The sequence below is a fragment of the Neomonachus schauinslandi genome, chromosome 14 (genome assembly GCF_002201575.2).
Source record: "Neomonachus schauinslandi chromosome 14, ASM220157v2, whole genome shotgun sequence".
Lineage (NCBI taxonomy): Eukaryota > Metazoa > Chordata > Mammalia > Carnivora > Phocidae > Neomonachus > Neomonachus schauinslandi.
In genome coordinates, this window is record NC_058416.1 from 35906053 (window position 1) to 35924044 (window position 17992).

General features: G+C 47.6%; 1 protein-coding gene across 3 annotated transcripts in view; it reads right to left on the bottom strand.

Moving 5' to 3' along the window:
- Nucleotides 1–17992, bottom strand: part of FHOD3 (formin homology 2 domain containing 3) — a 454219-nt gene that overhangs the window by 16573 nt on the left and 419654 nt on the right. For 2 of the 3 annotated variants that reach the window (XM_021686312.1, XM_021686311.1), the window contains 4 exons: nucleotides 17408–17527; nucleotides 16540–16701; nucleotides 12048–12238; nucleotides 5505–5697 (listed from right to left, as the gene is read on the bottom strand). In XM_021686312.1, coding sequence (XP_021541987.1) covers nucleotides 5505–5697; nucleotides 12048–12238; nucleotides 16540–16701; nucleotides 17408–17527 — 666 coding nt within the window. Of the gene's footprint in view, nucleotides 1–630; nucleotides 655–5504; nucleotides 5698–12047; nucleotides 12239–16539; nucleotides 16702–17407; nucleotides 17528–17992 lie in introns of all 3 variants that reach the window. The other variant, XM_021686310.1, reaches the window with a different exon arrangement.

The following is a 17992-nucleotide window of genomic DNA, read 5'->3' on the forward strand; positions in this document are numbered from 1 at the left end:
TGCTTGTGCTATCTGCACTGCTCCCTCATCTTCCAGGGCCAGTCGGCCCTGATGTCGCCTCTGGTTCTCCCATCTGCACCAGGGCCAGGAGGAGGAGCCCCTGCCTTCCCACCCCTGCACCCACAAATCCCAATGAATCCAATGGATGCCAGCTGAGAAAAGGGGCACGAGTCAAAGGCTGCCCATGAGTGATGACCGCTTTCAGGGCCACTGTCCCACTTCCTCTTTGGTTTTAGGGCTCTTTCCATGGTTATTCTAGAATCCAGTTCTCATTTTTGGGTTGCCAAAAGGCTCAGCCAGGGGGCTGGAGGGAGAATTCCCTGTCTACTTCTCCAATACGAGGAGAATATCTCCAATATTAGATCAGCTGAACTTGTCAGTCTTGACAGGGCCTGGGACTCAGGGATGGCTTGGAAAATGCAGTTAGCCTTTTGATTCCTGGCATACCTATTATGATGAGAACCCGTGTAAGGAGGTTAGTGATCACACAGAAAGCAACCAGAAAACGATCATGCATGGTTTAGAGCACTGGATGGTGCTGAGGCCTCATGCTGCTTATGTTAGGTTGGACTCTACAGCACGCTTGGGAAGGTCAAATGTGGCATTCTTCATGTTTATAAACAGTCCTACCTCTACTTCATCCTCTTCATCAGTCTACCCGAGAGGACAGGACAGGACGGAAAAGACAGAAGGGATTCTTAGAAGGTACAGAAGTTAGCAAAGATGAGATCATCTCAATGTCACACCAAATTCCAAATAAAGAAATTGGCCACCACAACCAGGGTCCACCCTCCTGATGTGGGACCTGCCAGGCCCTGACTGCATAGCCCTCCTGCCCGTGTCCAGACATTCCCTCTCTCAGCCCCAAGGCCAGTTCTGACCAAAGTCAGGAGGAATCTGTGGGGCTCCAGACCAACCTCCTGAGGCCGCCCCAGGGCGCATAGCCAGCGTACTTGGTGTCCTGAGTACTACAGACCTAACCCCAGCTCTGTGCCCTGCTCCTCGGCTGGCCACGTCCTGAGGAACCCGCCACAACCTGCCTGGTGCTCCCTGTCAGCTACTATCCACTCCCTCACCCCAAGTGCTTGAACCCTCCCTGCCCCGGCTGCCAGGCCTGGGCCTCCATGAATCCTTCCACACACAGGCCAGACAGAACAAGGGCAACAGCTGCCCAAGCAGACTGGGTCCCATTACGCTCTCCTCAGAAACATGAAATTCAGCTCTTTTAAAAATCTTACCTGCCCCTCATGGAGGCTTTTATGAGCGGACATGCCCAACTTTTAATTACCACCAGATAAACTTAAGTACCTTTTATTTTTTTTAAGATTTTATTTATTTATTTGACAGAGAGAGACACAGTGAGAGAGGGAACACAAGCAGGGGGAGGGGGAGAGGGAGAAGCAGGCTTCCCACTGAGCAGGGAGCCCGATGTGGGACTCGATCCCAGGACCCTGGATCATGACCTGAGCCGAAGGCAGACCCTTAATGACTGAGTCACCCAGGCACCCCATTCTAAGTACCTTTTAAATACATATCCCTTTACTAAAAATGAATTGAGTGTGAAGGTCATGTCCATCTCTTGGTTTTAGATTAAACACACCCCCAACGTAACCTGTGTTTCCACTGAGGTTACCAGGCCAGGCCTGCAGATCAGACATGAGGTTTTTGAGAACTGACTAAACTTTCAGGAGTTGAAATGACAAAATGCTTCCGGTTCATCACATTCCATACCACCCCCAGGCAAATGGCACTACAGCCAGAGAGGACAGTCCTGCTCTATTTTTTTTTTTAAAGATTTTATTTATTTACTTGACAGAGAGAGACACAGCGAGAGAAGGGAACACAGCAGGGGAGTGGGAGAGGGAGAAGCAGGCTTCCCCGCCGAGCAGGGAGCCCGATCCCAGGACCCTGGGATCATGACCTGAGCCGAAGGCAGACGCTTAAGGACTGAGCCACCTAGGCACCTCAGTCCTGCTCTATTTTTATGTCTATGTTAGAGCTTATTTATTTAACCGGGATGGTTGGCATTTTCTCAGCCATCAGCCCATGTGCAAGGTACTACATATACAAAATCTCCAGCCTTCTCGACATCCCCCAAAGGAACTAGCATTCCCTTTTTACAGAAGACAAAGCTGAGGTGACACGCCTGTGAAACTGAAGGAAACATTTAAAATAGGACGCCAGAGGGGGAGCCTCATGCCTTACTACTGTCATCAATTGCAGCCGCCAACAGGAAGCAGCCTGCGTAATGACCAAAGAGGGATGAAGATTTTTCTCCTCACCTAGCAACAGCCCAGCCAATGAGAAACTGCCGCAATGCAGCCAATGAGAAACCACTGCCACCGGGACCACTCACCTTTATCCAAGGGACTGGCATTGGAAGCAGCCCCTCCCAATGACGGCTTTGCTCAGTAAAGAAATGTTCCTCTCCTTAGTTCTCTGGACTTGCCTATGGTTTTGTCATAGCCTGCATGTCCCAAATTGCAATTCCTCTGCCATTCCTGAATAATCTCATTTTGCTGCTAAAATAACTGGCTGGTTCATTTTCAAGGTCAACAGAGCTCCCCACCGCGCCCTGATGTGGAGGTCCTGGGACTGAAAGTCTGAGTTCTTGCAGCCCATCTTGAGTATGACGACAGCAGAAAGGGCCACGGTGGTCTTATGCTGCCCTGTCTATGTCACCGTTTTGTCTAGAACTAGCTCGGGGCACAAGGATGAGGAATCCCTTCGTTTCTCACTGACTCCTACCTGGGAGGGCCCCTGGATTTTGAGAAAGAAAGCCTTCTGCACTTCTGAAACAGAGAAAGAAGAGAAGGGGCAGGCACACAAGGGCAGACACAAGGCAGACTCCAAACGCAGGGCTTTCGGATTTTACCCAGATTTCACTGTGTCTTAAACAATAGTTGTTTTTCTAAAATCATCTCTGTTTAATTGCTACCACTTCCACATTCATTTTACCCAGCATCTATATTAAAAATGATTTGCCACACAGTTTTCTCTAAAAATCATTTCCAGCTCTATGTCCAGAGACTCCATCCACTGCTGGGTTTTGTTTTTAGTGGTTTAAGTTGTGTACGTGTGGTTTTCTAACCAGATCATGAGGACATCCTTGGGGCATAATCTTGTGACTGCAGCGCTGGGCACACCAGGCGAAACTGAGAGCTGGGAAAAGAAGCTCTACACTGTCTTGAGTGACAATATCCTAAACTTCCAGCAGATGGCAGTCTCTCTACGTGAATGATGCCACTTTGACCAACGAAAACCAGACTAGGTTGAGGATGAACCCTGAAGCCTGCCTTGTCCACATTTTAATGGGAATTTAAGTATTTTTCAGTCAAACTCTAGAAACATTTACCCCTGTTTATAAATAGGCAAGCTGGATGTTTTCAGAGAAGGGCAGAATTTGAAAATTAGTGGGATCTGTAAAAAAAAAAAATCTCAAGAATTTGGCAAGAAATTTTTGTGTTTTCGTAACTATAAACATATTGGGCTTGTAGTTTTCACCTGCCAATGTGTCTCACTTCCACAGAAATGAGGAAGCCCCTTATAAAACTTTTAAAAATAACACCTTGGAATGAAAAGTGGGCCACAGTTTGCCCAGATGGATTCAGTTTGCTTCCTGTTGCTGTCCTCTGGGAGGCTACACATCCTCTGGAACCCAGATTTCAAGAGAGGAGAAGGGAGACTCTCAGCGGGTGGCACTGGCATTCAGAACTGTCAGCAGGCTGTACAAAGGGCCCCTCTGCAGACAAGTGATCTAAGGGGTGAGAAAATTCCAGGGGAACAAGGAGTCTGGGTAAGGGGATGGTGAGGGGCTGAGTCCCTGGTTGTTCTCAGAAATGCCTTAAAATTACAACAAAATTTCTAAGATGATGGATCCGGTCTCCACATCCGTCAAGAATGTGGGCAGTAATCACGCACCTTCTGTTTCTCCTACAACATGCACACCCACCTGGAGACAGAAGGCAGAACTGATTTTATTCCTCTCCAAAGAAATCTGCCTGACTTGAGCTCAGGTGAGGCTTGCAACCCCCAGGATGATGGCACTCTCTATCACTTGGACATTTACCCATCCCATTCTCCATATCACTGAGAGCCAGTGTACTTCTGAGATCCATATACAGATGGGTTGTTTCTTTTTTTTTTTTTTTAAGATTTTATTTATTTATTTGAGAGAGAGAGAATGAGAGAGAGCGAGTACATGAGAGGGGGGAGGGTCAGAGGGAGAAGCAGACTCCCTGCCGAGCAGGGAGCCCGATGCGGGACTTGATCCAGGGACTCCAGGATCATGACCTGAGCCGAAGGCAGTCGCTTAACCAACTGAGCCACCCAGGCGCCCCCAGATGGGTTAAGTTTCATAAAGACCCACCAGAAAGAGGCACCTGCATGGTAGGTCTTTGTCTCTGGCATCTTCACACATCCCTTTTCCCTTCATTGACAGAGCGTCTCGCGTCTGAATACCCACAGCACTTGTGGCCTGCAGAGTTTGGGGCTGAGGTGGGAGAGGGGAGCCCAGGAGCAGTGGAAGCATACAGGCCTGCAGCCCCCCACCCCCAAGGGGCTGTAGGGAACTCCTGTTGGATTCACTGTCCTGCGGATCTCTTCCCACCTGAATATTCTCTGACCCAAGGGACTGCCAAGAACCCCTCAGGTTATGTCTTTGAGCAACCACATCCATTATTTCTCAATTCAGATGCCTTGAATGGGTGGTCCATGCGTCAACTGACTGGTTGTATAGCATTGCTATGACGATTAAAATCCTGAATCAATTCCCAAATCAGTATATCTGTCTTCCTAGGATAAGTGGCATTATCTTCTATATTTTTTTCTTCTGCAAATATGCACATCCCAGAGTTTGAAAATGGAATCAAGCCTTTAATGACACCAAATCCTACAACACCCCAACATGGGTCAAAATTCCTCCACTAGCCACACATCCTTAATTTACATGTATTTGTCCCACGTATGTCATATAGCAGATTTTCACAGTAATAGGAGAGGAAGAGTTTAAGAGCACTTTTTAAAAGATGGCATTTTTGCACCTGTTTTCTTGGGAACTTAGGGTTGCTGGCCTCTTGTTTTCCCAGCCTGTCTTCTGCGGTAGGGGTCTGCCGCACTGTTACTCAGGCAACCCTGTTTGGGCGGAGTTGCCCTGCCCCCCTGTAGCGGGGGATGGGCTCAGCGGGAATCAGTCTGGGTTTTAGATGGGAGGGGGGAGGGGGGATTGGTTAGCCCGGTGATGGGTATTAAGGAGGGCACGTACTGCATGGAGCACTGGGTGTTATATGAAAACAATGGATCGTGGATCACCACATCAAAAACCAATGATGTACTGTATGGTGACTAACATAACATAATAAAATTAAAATAAAATAAAATAAAAAATAAAAAGATGGCATTTTTTTCCCACAGTCAAAAAAAAAAAAAAGCACAGTCCCTAAACTGTGGGGGTCGATATACTTTCACCATAAATGACAGAAAGAGATGGAGTTCATGGAACTTACGTCAGTGATCATCTTCCCTCTGGTCTTATTTCTCTCTCTGTGGTTGGCCCGTTTCTGTTTCTGCTGCAAAACCCTTTCCCTGGTGGTGCGATACTCCAGTGCAAATTCACTAATGATCCTGCAGAACTTGTTTATGTTCACTTCCCGAATTGCATAAGGTGGGTGACCCATAAAGAGCAAAAAGGAATGGAACCTGCAATGAAAAACCCAATAGTGGTGATGACTTTGGCTCTAAGGAACAAAAACCAACTGTCTAAAAACTTTCAGCACGAAACCAATCTGGCAAGCATTGTTCTTCATTCCTGGGGCTCTGGGGTTGTAGAGTCTTCTTGAGTGAAAAATTCAACCAGAAGTCAAGTTCAACTCACTTTCTCACTGATGGAAGATGTCTAGGTGGTAGGATTTTAGGAGATTAGTTACTGTTTGCTTTTTGCTTATAAGTGTTTTAATGTTTTTCTAAAATGTATGCGCAAAGCTTTTGTAAGAAAAAGGATAAAGCACTATTTTAAAGAAAATACTGCACAAGTTTCTAGGTTATGTAAGAAATGAATACGGAATACAGAAATATAGCTTAGCAATTCCTTGAGAACATGCTTTAATGACTATTGGAATAAACACAATCATATGAATTGTTAACTGATGGTTTGTAAAAATGCTGATTAAGTTTTCTGTGAGTAAATATTCTGAAATATTTTTTCATATTACATACAATTTTTTTTTTTGAGAGTGTGCACAAATGAGTGGGGGGAGGGAGGAGGGGCAGAGGGAAAGGGAGAGAGAGAATCCTACGCAGGCTCCATGCCTGGTGTGGAGCTCAACATGGGGCTCAGTCTCATGACTCTGAGATCATGACCTGAGCTAAAATCAAGAGTCAGATGCTTAACTGACTGAGCCACCCAGGCGCCCCACATACAATCTTAATTTTATTAGGAAACACCACACAGCAGCACAAAATAAATTTCAGCTATTTAACTTTATAAATTAAAAATTATTGGATTTTATGGACTTAAACATTTTGTAAAGGAAATTAAATAAGCAAACATGTACACCATTTTCAGTTATCAGGAAATGAGAAAGAAGATATTAGGAGACAGAGGGACATTTGTATGTAGACCAAACAGTCTTTTATAAATGATCCCACTATTTGTGGACAACTATTTTTGTCTTTGATCGTCTAATATGTACAGTTTGAACAGGGGTTTCTTTTTTTTTTTTTTCAAGTGAGGGAAATGGGCTTATTCTTTGTGTGAATAATAATAAAGTAACACATACAACTTGTAAATAAAGGGACCGAAAAAAAATGCTGTTTAAAGTCAGAAAATTTAGCTAGAACTATAAAGCTCTTAGAGGAACACAGACTGTAATTTTTCATGACTTTGGATTAGTCAATGATTTCCTTCTTGCATGTGACACCAAAACCATCAGCAACCAAAGAAAAAAATAGATAAACTCGACTTGATCAAAATTCAACACTTTGGTGTTTCCAAAGACCACCATCAAGAGTGAAAAAACAACCCATGGAATGGGAGAGAATTTGCAAATCATACATCTGATAAGAGATTTGTATCCAGAATATACAAAGAAATCTTACAACCCGACACTGAAAAGACAAAGGAAATATGGACAAAGGATGTGAACAGACATTTCTCCAAAAAAGATACACAAATAGCCAATAAGTGCATGAAAATTTGCTTCATATCACTAGTCATTAGGGGAATGCAAATCAAAACCACAGACAGTGACAAGTGTTGGTGAGGATGGGGAGAAATTAGAGCCCTTATACAGCAGCAGGTAGGAACATAAAATGGTTCGGCTGCTATGGAAAAGTCTGGCAGTTCCTAAAATGTTACTACCGGACATTACAGAGTGGATATAGCATCTATGATCTATGATGTGCTAGCACAGGATAGCGTATGCAAGAAAAATCCAGGGGACAATCAATCAGTCTCTTTGCTCTGTTCCATCATCCACCCTTTTCCTCAAGTGTGCCAATGATTATGGGATCCGGCCCAAGAAGGGGAGGGGCGGAATTTGGGGTACCAGGAAGCCAGTGTGGGTGTCACCTGTCTCCCCATCTCTCCCCCTGGAGTGCCAGCCCCTGGCGGAGTTCTCCGGAGGCCTTCCGGCACTGGCCCCTGTGTGCCAGTGCCCACCACCCTGTGCGTAACAGCCCAACGAGTCTACGGGAGCGAGTGAGCATGCCTGTTCAGCCACGGAGTGGGACGAGGCCGCTGGGGGCGGTGGCGCAGCATGAAAGGAAAGGGGAATATGCATGTTCAGGCATGCAGAACGAGATGTTCTTCGTCATGCAACGGTTTTGAAAGCTGAGTTTTACCTAAAGAGGATTGTCTAAGTTCTTTTATCTGCCCCTTTACCAAGTGGAGACCCAGTGGAATAACTAAGGGAGGGCCAGACAGGAAGGTGGGTAGCTAGATGTGGGTTCTCATCTCTCTCCAATGAGGCCCTGGAGTGGAGAGAGGTCTGTTGAGAGGCTAAGGGGTGCTGAGGCCAAGAAGGATTTCTGTCCCACCAGGGGGTCCCTGTGTAAGACAGAGGGTTCCAGGCCCAAACAGAGCACCCCTGGCAGAGTGCAAAGAGCAGCGTGGTAAGATGAGGAAGCAGGAGGGTCTGGCCAGACTCATCAGGCCTCACAGGATCCTGCGTGGTATACAGTGGACCCTAGGGAACACTGAGGGTGTGAGCAGAGAGCCTAAGGGTCTGAGGAGATGAGTGGAGCAGGGAGAGGGGAGACCTGACCACTTGTCCCTTCAGCTGCCAATCACAGCAGGGGGTGCCAGCAGAGGCCAGCCCGGCCTGCCCACATGGGAGGCTTGTGAGGTTCCAGATGGCTCCATCCAGGAACCTGTCCCCTTCTTCACCACTGAGCTCTAGAAATCACTGTTCTTCCCCAAGGCCAACTTTGAGAGGGGTGGCAGGGACGAGTCGAACTCTTGGGGATCACACATTCAGGAGACTCAAAGTTTAGTGTTTACATTATCGGCTAGGTCAGCAGACTGCTACCCCACCAGGCAGTGGGTCATGAAGCAGCTGGACTGAACAGTGAAGCAAGCAAGTTATGCTCTCTGCACGTGTGAGTGTCATGAGAACAGATCTGCAACTCTGCTACCTGTGAAGGTTTGAGTTCGTCCCCAGAAGCCAGATAACCTTCACACCTGAGAACCTTAGAGCAGTGTCTGCGGGACAACTGCTTCTTTCAAAAAGTGCCCTATTGAAATCCCAATCAAAACCTCAATGAGATACCACCTCACACCTGTCAGAATGGCTAAAATTAACAAGTCAGGAAACGACAGATGTTGGCGGGGATGCGGAGAAAGGGGAACCCTCCTACACTGTTGGTGGGAATGCAAGCTGGTGCAGCCACTCTGGAAAACAGTATGGAGGTTCCTCAGAAAGTTGAAAATAGAGCTACCATACGATCCAGCAATTGCACTACTGGGTATTTACCCCAAAGATACAAAAGTAGGGATCCGAAAGGGTATGTGCACCCTGATGTTTATAGCAGCAATGTCCATAATAGCCAAACTGTGGAAAGAGCCAAGATGTCCATCGACAGATGAATGGATAAAGAAGATGTGGTGTGTGTGTGTGTGTGTGTGTGTGTGTGTGTGTATAATGGAATATTATGCAGCCATCAAAAGGAATGAGATCTTGCCATTTGCAACGACGTGGATGGAACTGGAGGGTATTATGCTGAGCGAAATAAGTCAAACAGAGAAAGACATGTATCATATGACCTCACTGATATGAGGAATTCTTAATCTCAGGAAACAAACTGAGGGTTGCTGGAGTGGGGGGTGGGGTGGGAGGGATGGGGTGACTGGGTGATAGACACTGGGGAGGGTATGTGCTCTGGTAAGCGCGGTGAATTGTGCAAGACTGTTGAATCTCAGATCTGTACCTCTGAAACAAATAATGCAATATATGTTAAGGAAAAAAAAAAGAAGAAGAAGATAACAGGAGGGGAAGAATGAAGGGGGGGAAATCAGAGGGGTAGACGAACCAAGAGAGGATGGACTCTGAAAAACAAACTGAGGGTTCTAGAGGGGATGGGGGTGGGAGGATGGGTTAGCTTGATGATGGGTATTGAGGCGGGCACGTTCTGCATGGAGCACTGGGTGTTATGCACAAACAATGAATCATGGAACACTACATCTAAAACTAATGTTGTAATGTATGGGGATTAACATAATAAAAAATTTTTTTAAAAAGTGCCCTATTAAATGGATCTCTAATTACACAGATAAAAATATAACTCTTACACTTGCAGGTGAGGAAAAAATATGAAGGCCTAGCTATTTCCAGCTTTCTGATGTGAAGTCTTCTATTTAGGCTGGTCTGCATGCCCCAAAGGATTCTACCTGTACCCACCTCAACTAGGGTTTTACGCCTCTCTGGGTCTCAGTTGCCCAATGCGTAAGGGGAACGTGTTAGATCAGAGCAGTCACAGGCGATGCTCCCAGGAACTGTTGGTAGTTGGGGAGGGAAAGAGGAAGCAGAGCCTCTGGGGCTCTCAGGCCCTCATGGCCATTTCAACAAGATATTCCTACTTCCATCACTTCTACATATCGCTTTCTTGCTACCAACTTCATTTGAAGCCAGGGTTCTATGGTTTAGGTGCTTTGGCTTGGCCACCACCTGGACCCACGCTTTAGCCATGGCCCTTTTACTGCCCATGATTCCTAGCTCATGCTGGTCATCCCCAGTGGGACAGGCACCAGTGAGTAGACAGGGATCTAGGTCATGCAAGAGCAACCATCATTTGGGTGACCAGCTTACCAGGGAGAATAGGACAATCAGAGCAAACATTATATGCATCTTATACATACACACACACACACACACGAGCCTATAGCTTAAGGAATAGCTGTATCACCAAAATGAGTTTTTACCTGTCTGGGATAAAATGGCTAATGTGATCAGGCCTAACAGCTTTACAAGACTTTCAGAAAATTGCTCCAGTTTCAGAACATTCCAAGTGGAAACTATTTGTTTATTTGAGCAGTTTTAAGTTGGAAATTGCTCGTACCATACGAAGCACAGAGGGCCAAAGCAGCTCACATTCCCTGCCTCTACTTTTTAAACATGTTAAAAGCATAGTGTACTTTGATTTCACTAAGAAATCTAACCAAATCTCTGATAAGTCCCTCCATTCCAGAGGGCCCTGTGAGGTCAAGGTGGAGTGCAGTGAGAGGGGTTTACGACTGAATTCCAGAAGTACTGAGTAACGGGCAGTCGTCAACCTGGAGGGAAGATTCTGTTCCTTATTCTTGTCCTGGCTAACATTTAAAGACTACCACCGCCTTCTCTGCCCTACAACAGTCTGGATCAAGACCCAGGAGGTATACAGTTACTAAAACAGCAAATGGCACAAGGTGGGTAAAAGCTCGGAGGCAGACAAGACAATTAGGTTATTAAAGTGCTGGGGGGTTCAAGGAGGGTGAAGGAAGGAAAGAGAAAAGAAGGTTAAAGGAGGGTGGGAGGGAAGGGGAGAGATAAAAAGTTATTAAAAAAAATACAAAACAGACAGGGATAAATGAAAATACCGCCCCTCTGTTTAAAAAAATAATCAAGTGCTCAGACACTGGCCTGGGAATGTACCGGAGAGGGGCAGGTCTCTGGGAAAGGCCCCAAGGGGAGGGCTCCCTTCACAGAACCTCGATGAGGCCTGTTTCAGAAGTCCCGTCACCAGAGCACCTGCTCCAGGTGGACCACAGCCTGCAGGTCTGGAGACCTGCACATCTACTCAGTAAGGCCTGGAACAGAGCATTCGAACCCCAAAGGCCAGGCCGGGGAACCTACAACCGTACTCTGATACCACAAAGATACTCTGGTGGTAGAAACGGCCTGGCCCAGGAAGTCAGAAGACCCAGGTTCTGGTCTTGGTGCTGCCACTGCTTACAGGTAAGCCAGCCCGGGACTGCTACGGAGCAGACCCCAGCCAGCTCCTAGACCCCAGCTAGCCTCCCTGCCGGCAAGCAGGGCCTCATCCAGCCCTGCATGTCTCCCAGGGTCCTCTTGGATCCCAGGACTCTAAGGGCGGCTGGTCCAGAGGGTGGCAGCCATGGGGGGCCCAGGCCTCATTTAGGCAGGCTGCTGCACAGCAACCTCGGAGAATCAGCAAGTGGAAGGTCCTGGAGGGAACACTGTAGATTATACAAAGGAGCTTTTCTAACAAGTCAAGCTGCCTCGCAAGGACATGTGCCGTATGCATGCAGAACTGTTCAAGCGGATGCAGAGATACAACTTGTCAGAGAGCTGAGCGAGGCAATTCCCGATCCAATGGGATTTTTGGATCACATTATCTCAGAGATTCCTTCCAACCTCAAAATTCAATGGCATTATATTACTGGGGGGTGTGTGTAAGAAAAATACCCATGAAACAAACAAGTGCAAAGGTGTACTTTCTATGTACCCGGAACTTACAGTACAACTTTTGTAAACTTAACCTTCAGATCTTGGCCTGTGGACTATTTCCAACATGCCACTGTAGAGGTGTTGCCCTTAGTTCCTTCCTCCACTTACCTGTTCATTATTCTTCGATGGACAATCTTTAAAATTATAATTCGCTCTGCACAGTCTTTTAGGAACTCTGACATTCGCTGTTTTAAAACTGGTTTCATTTCATGTTTTGCAATTGCCTTGAGGTGATCCCATGAAGCTTTGCATCTTCTCTCCATCTGACATAAATTATCCTGAAGTTGATCAAAGTCAACCTGAAAATCAGAGGGAGAATGATGGCAAATGCACTGAAACAAGCGGACGCCAACCTGAACCAGGAAACTCAACTGCCTCCAGGAGAAACAATCATCAAAACCAAATTGACATCTTGAAATACAAACATATTTATGGCTTAAAAATCATCCACATGTGTATTTGTCATTATCTTGACATCAAATTATTTAGTGATAAAGCTATTCCCCCCAATGAACCCAATGAAAGTATCACTCACCCACCCCCAATTTGGAAAGAAACCTTAGGGAAGTCTTTGGGAACTGTAAATTAAAACATGATATCAAGGAACCAGTAGAAGATGAACTGAGCAGATGTCTCATAAAATTTTTCAGAGCACTCTTGTTCTTCAGAGATGATTTTTCACTTAGGGTTACAGGAACACACCCGTCATACAGGGATGGTTCTAATACGGTGGGGCCGGCTCAGTGGCGGATGGCGTCTCTTCACAGTGATCTCTTTTACACTGTGTGACAAATTTTATTTCTCCACCCATTCATTCATTCGACCCACACCCAGGGAAAAACTGGTAGATGTCAGGTCCTATACCAGGCACCAAGAATGCAAAGACAGATGTTGAATGAAACTAAGTTGCTGTTCTCAAGGAGGCTCATTGTATAGACAGGTGTACAGACCAAACGCTGAGGATGTACAGAACCCACAGGCATGCGTGTGCACGCGCACGCGCGTTTGTGTGTGTGTGTGTGTGTGTGTGTGTGTGTGTGAGAGAGAGAGAGAGAGAGAGAGAGGTCTTGCTGGCAGATGCAAGCCATGTGTGCAAAGAACAGATGTGAACAGCTCCCACTGTGCTCTTCAGGAAAGTGGAAACAGTCTGGATTAACTGAAGTAGCCTGAAATGAGGCTTTCCAAAGTGATGCTTTTACTGAATTTCTAGACTAGAAATTATGTGAATCAAAGAGTTCGTCAGGGCTGTGGAACAGGGGAAAGAAACTGAGAAAGTGGGTGGGGGGGAGGGAGGCAGAAACAGATAAATAGGTGAGCTTTAGGGAGGAGACTGAGGGCACAAAAGTAGATGCAGAGCAGGAGTTGGCGGGAGAAGGCGAATGCTGGGCAAATCAAGGTCAGAGGGAGAAAGCAGATGCATGGAGGTGAGGCGCCTTGCTTAGATGACAGAGGTCAAGGGATGTGAGCCTGAATGGGAGTGCCCAGGGCATTTGCTGGAGTGGTCCCGCCCTCCACGAGACAATGGAGGGGATCAAGTCAAGGAAGGTCAGAAGATCTATCACCAGAGGGGATGAAGCCAAGCTGAGCACAACGGATGCCCTGGGGGCCAGGCAAGACAGGGCAAGTCCTGGGTTTCTTGGGTGCTGAAGAGCCAAAAACAGAAGGCAAGTTTAGGCGGACCCCTGGGATTCAGGTAAGCAGGGGGTTCGTGGGACTTTGGGAAAAATAATTTGCCTGAAACCAAAGGAATTCTGGGTCCAGAGTAGAAAAAGCTTCACTTTCCTAGGATACAGTGGAGCTGAGAAAAAAAATCAGGTGTTCAGCCAAGAAGGAAAAAAAATGTAGAGTTAGAAAAGCACTAAACAGTTCAAAGAGTAAGTCTAGAAAAGGATCCGGCTGACCTGGGACTGACAAGTACTATGTCTAGGAGATTTTAAGCCAGTTGTAATATGTCTAATCCTAACTCCCTGGATCTGTCCTCATTTGCATCTGACAGCTCCCTGATACACAATAAAATAACCTCCGTTCTGCTCAGACAGGCCCCGAGCAGCCCCGCACAGTCTAACTCGGCAACGCTTGCACAGCGCGGCGGCGGACGCCGAGTAAGAGATGGTTTTCCGGGGAAGAGAGTCCACCGTGAGCCCTTAAGGTGGGGGCAGGAGAAAGTAGCCGACTGCCAACTGAAGCCAGGTGGGGAAGCTCTTGATGAAGTGCGATTTGAGGGTTGAGCTTAATGTAGCTTCTCTGGAGGGGGTTGGAAGGCTGCGTCATCCGGCTGCCTGCCCGGCCAGAGGCCACGGGCCCAGGCCACCTGAGTCTTCACAATTATCCCCTGACCTCAGGTTCTGTTACTAGCTCCACTTGGGAGTGGACAAGCGGATGCACAGGAGAGGTGAAGTAGCTTGTGAGAGACCACACAGCTCTAAGTAGCGGAACTGGGATCTGAACCCAAATCTCTCTGGCTCCAGAGTCTAAGTTCTCAACCAGCATGCTGTAAGCCTAGATTTGCCCCTAAAAAATTCCACCCCAGAGACAGCGCTGGCCTGGCCGCCTTCTTTGAGAAGGAAGTGCTTGCCAGGAAGACCTCTCCTGAGGACTGATCCACACGGGCCACTTTCGTGTGTAGGAAGCCCCCATGAGCTGTGCTCTGAAGCAGTCAAACCTTACCAAGTCAGCCTGGGACGCTGTGGGACAGCTCAGGGACGCGGCTACCCTGCAGATGCCAGAGCAGCCTGCCCCTTGGGGGCCGCAGTGCTGAGGCCCCACGGGAGACACACCAGGGGATGGAGCAAATGCAAGTAGGGCTGAGGTTTCCTGAGGCTTATTTTGTGCCTGTCTACACAGAAGGACCCCTCAATACCCCCAAAAGGCTTTGGGAGTAAAGACTGAGAAGTGGTAGATGCCCTCTTGCAAGTCACAGGGAGCTGGGTCAACAGTCATCATTAGCAAATCGACCTGCACTTTTGGCTTGTGTAGCCAATCTTTGCATAAGGAAAAGTTATTTTGTTATTACTTAACTAAAAACTGAACACCCTTTGGGAAAGGCCTGATACTGGGGCAGGGTTGGGGGGCGCTGGGGCAGTCACTGGGGGCCAGGCTGGTGTCAGGACTCCTAGGCCAGGCTGCTTTTGTTCTAAGCAGGCTCCACCTAGAAGGCGGCCCTAGGAAAGAACAAAGGACCACATACAACTAAGGAACTGATTTGTTCTGTGTGGGTCTGGAAACAGGACAAATATGACTGCAGATACGTAGCAGACTCTGTCTCAGATAGAGGTATTCCTAACAAACTGCCTTCTGAGAAGGTGCTCACGGCGGGTGTCAGAGCAGCTATTGGAGGACCCCCAGCTGCCACACGCAGAAGGGCTTTTGGTCTTGGTCAGGATACTGATGTGATACTCATAAAGACTTCAGAACAGGGCCTGGCACGGAGTAAACACAGGAAGGGTGCCTGTGAAGTAAAGGAGTCTGTGTTCTCAGAAGCCTGCGGTCAGCTGTTGGAGCTGGGGGATCGCTGGCCATGCCTCCTTCTGCCATGAGGCAGGCCCACTGTCAGGCCGGCCCAGGGCCCCCTGCTTGCTGTACTTGGCAGCTGCCGGCCTGTTGCCCCTGAGGCGGGTGAAGGAGGGTCCCAGCCCCTGGGGCCCCACAAGCCAGTTCTGTGGGAGAAGGTGGCGAGAGAGAGTTCCATGAAGGAGACTTCAGGGGGCCCCTTCCCCACTGCCCACCACTCTCTCTCCTCTTCTTATACTAGGGTCCAGAGTGTCCCAGAACTAAAGGTCATCTGCTTTCAGCTCCTCAGCCTGCCCAGGCTGGGTTTCCAGAAGTTTCCCACACACTAGCCTGACTCCTGTTGCCCTATTCAGCCCTTCCCCATGCGTTTCCTGTTGCTCCCGAGACCCTCACATCGTCCAGCTGTGCTGAGTTGGGGATTCCTCGGGGGTTTTTCAGCCTCAGTGATGCTCCTGCAAGTGGGGGCAGCTGGGAGTCCAGCTATTGCAACGGTCTCTTTTCTAATAAACCACAAGTTCATGAAGATCTTAAGTGTGCACTCAATTTAAGAGTTTGCAGCCGAGGGGCCAAAGCTATATACTGTTTACAGCCCTATAAAACTGTTCCCTCTGTGTAAGATCGTAGGAATAGCCAGCCAATCCGTGGGGGAGCAGAAGGCCAGGTGCCCTCTCTTTCCTGGCTCCACGCCTCACTGCAGGGTCCTGTGGAAGTCTGAGGAGGAGCCAAACTGCATCGTTGTGACATTTTTGCCCACCCAAGGCAAGTGGAGAAGTTTTCATGCTCGGGAGACTCCAGGCCTGGTGAGTAACGCTGCTCCACAGCGGATGCAGGGCTTAGGACCAGGACGGCGGACCTGCCTCACATAGCTCAGTAGGAAAGAATCTGACGGAGAACCAGAGATGGGAAAAGGATCTTAAAAGCTCATTAGAAACGGCATCAGACAAGTCATATCCACACAATCTAGAGCAAGGGATGCAAGCAGCACTTAGACGTTTTTACTTAATAGAGCCTATGTTCCTCAGAGCTGACTGACAAAGATCCAACATCTGAGGGAAAGGCATGACCCACTCCTCTGCGCCCGTGGACGTACCTTGGCTGACCTGGTGACGGCCCCGATCTCGGAGTACAGATCAGAGCTGTCTGGGAAGTTTTCCACCACCATGGTGCACACGTGGTGGAGAAGCGACTGCTTGTGCACGGTGTCTTTGACTTCTGGAACCTTCTCGAGGTAGCTTAACTCAAACGCTTTGGCCTGTTTGGTGAACATTAAATAAAAGACAAAAATAAGTTTTACACAGGCTCTCAGAAAGGCACAAAGGGCTAGAATCAATGCCCTGTTGGGGTAGCCTAATATTTAGTTCCTCTGTGACTAGAGCTTCTCAGGCCACATGTTCCATCACCCTTAGCTGATCACATATGGACCAGCTACAACTGAGCATGAAATGAGCCTCCAGCCCTTTTCCACCACAGCCATCAGCCACAAGCTGTCCCAGGCCTCTACCCCTAAATCAGGGAGCTGTGGGGCTGGCTTTCCGCCATCTGGGTATCTACAACTTCTTTCTCTCTTTGCCCTCTACTTTCCTACTTCTTGACCAAAGACAGGCCAATTTTTTTTTTTAAGTTGGTTTATAATGCGCATAAGTACAAATATTTGAGCGATAAGTTCAGGAAAAAATGAGGGAGGGAGGTGGGAGAAATTCTCTCCAATGTCAGTTTTGAAAGTAGCCAAGCTACGTAAGGAACAGGGTGCTTATTTTTCTAAATTTTCTTATTTAATAGCAAGATACAGACTCAAATAAATAGACCCTGATAAGGACAAAATTCCTTCTAGATTTTCCAGCAACAGAAGTTGCTTCATTTGTGCTTTGGAGGACCAGAGGTACAACCTCCCTCAGCAAATGAAGGGCAGGGATTTTGTGACAAGGGAGGCAGGAGAATAAGGGATATAAAACACTTACATTAGTTCCATTTAGAAAGTTCCCAATGGCTAAGAGAGTAGACAGGATAAAGCCCAAGGTTTTATTGTTCTCCAGTTGGTCTATTCCTTCCTTCAGATCCAAAAGTGGTTCTGCCACTTCCTTTCAATTAAAAAAAGTTGCAAGGTGATGATAAAGAATGCACATTTTGGCTTTACTTTGTTCTTTTTAACTTTTGTACAAGGTAACCAAGTAGAGTTCTCCTTGGTATAAGGCAGTCCCATGTGATGGGTCCATGCTGCTAAGTATGGAAAAGTGCCAAAAGGCAGCGAAGTCTAGTCCTCAAAGTCTCCTCAGTGGAGACCAAATGGGCATGTGTGGCTATCTGTGCTGGGGTGACAAGTCTCCCCCTGTTCCTGCCCATCTGCCAAGCTCAGGCAGGACCTTTAGACCACCCTCCCCTCTCTCTACTTCCTTTGCATGTACCTTCTGCATCTGGACCATGGTCTTCCTCTTCTCTTTCTCCTTCTAGGCAGATGACTCCAGAAACTGTCCCTCACTGTCCCTGGACCCCTCAGGTTTCCTGACCTCCCCTCTGGGCACTCTGGGGCGGGCCACTTCTTAGCC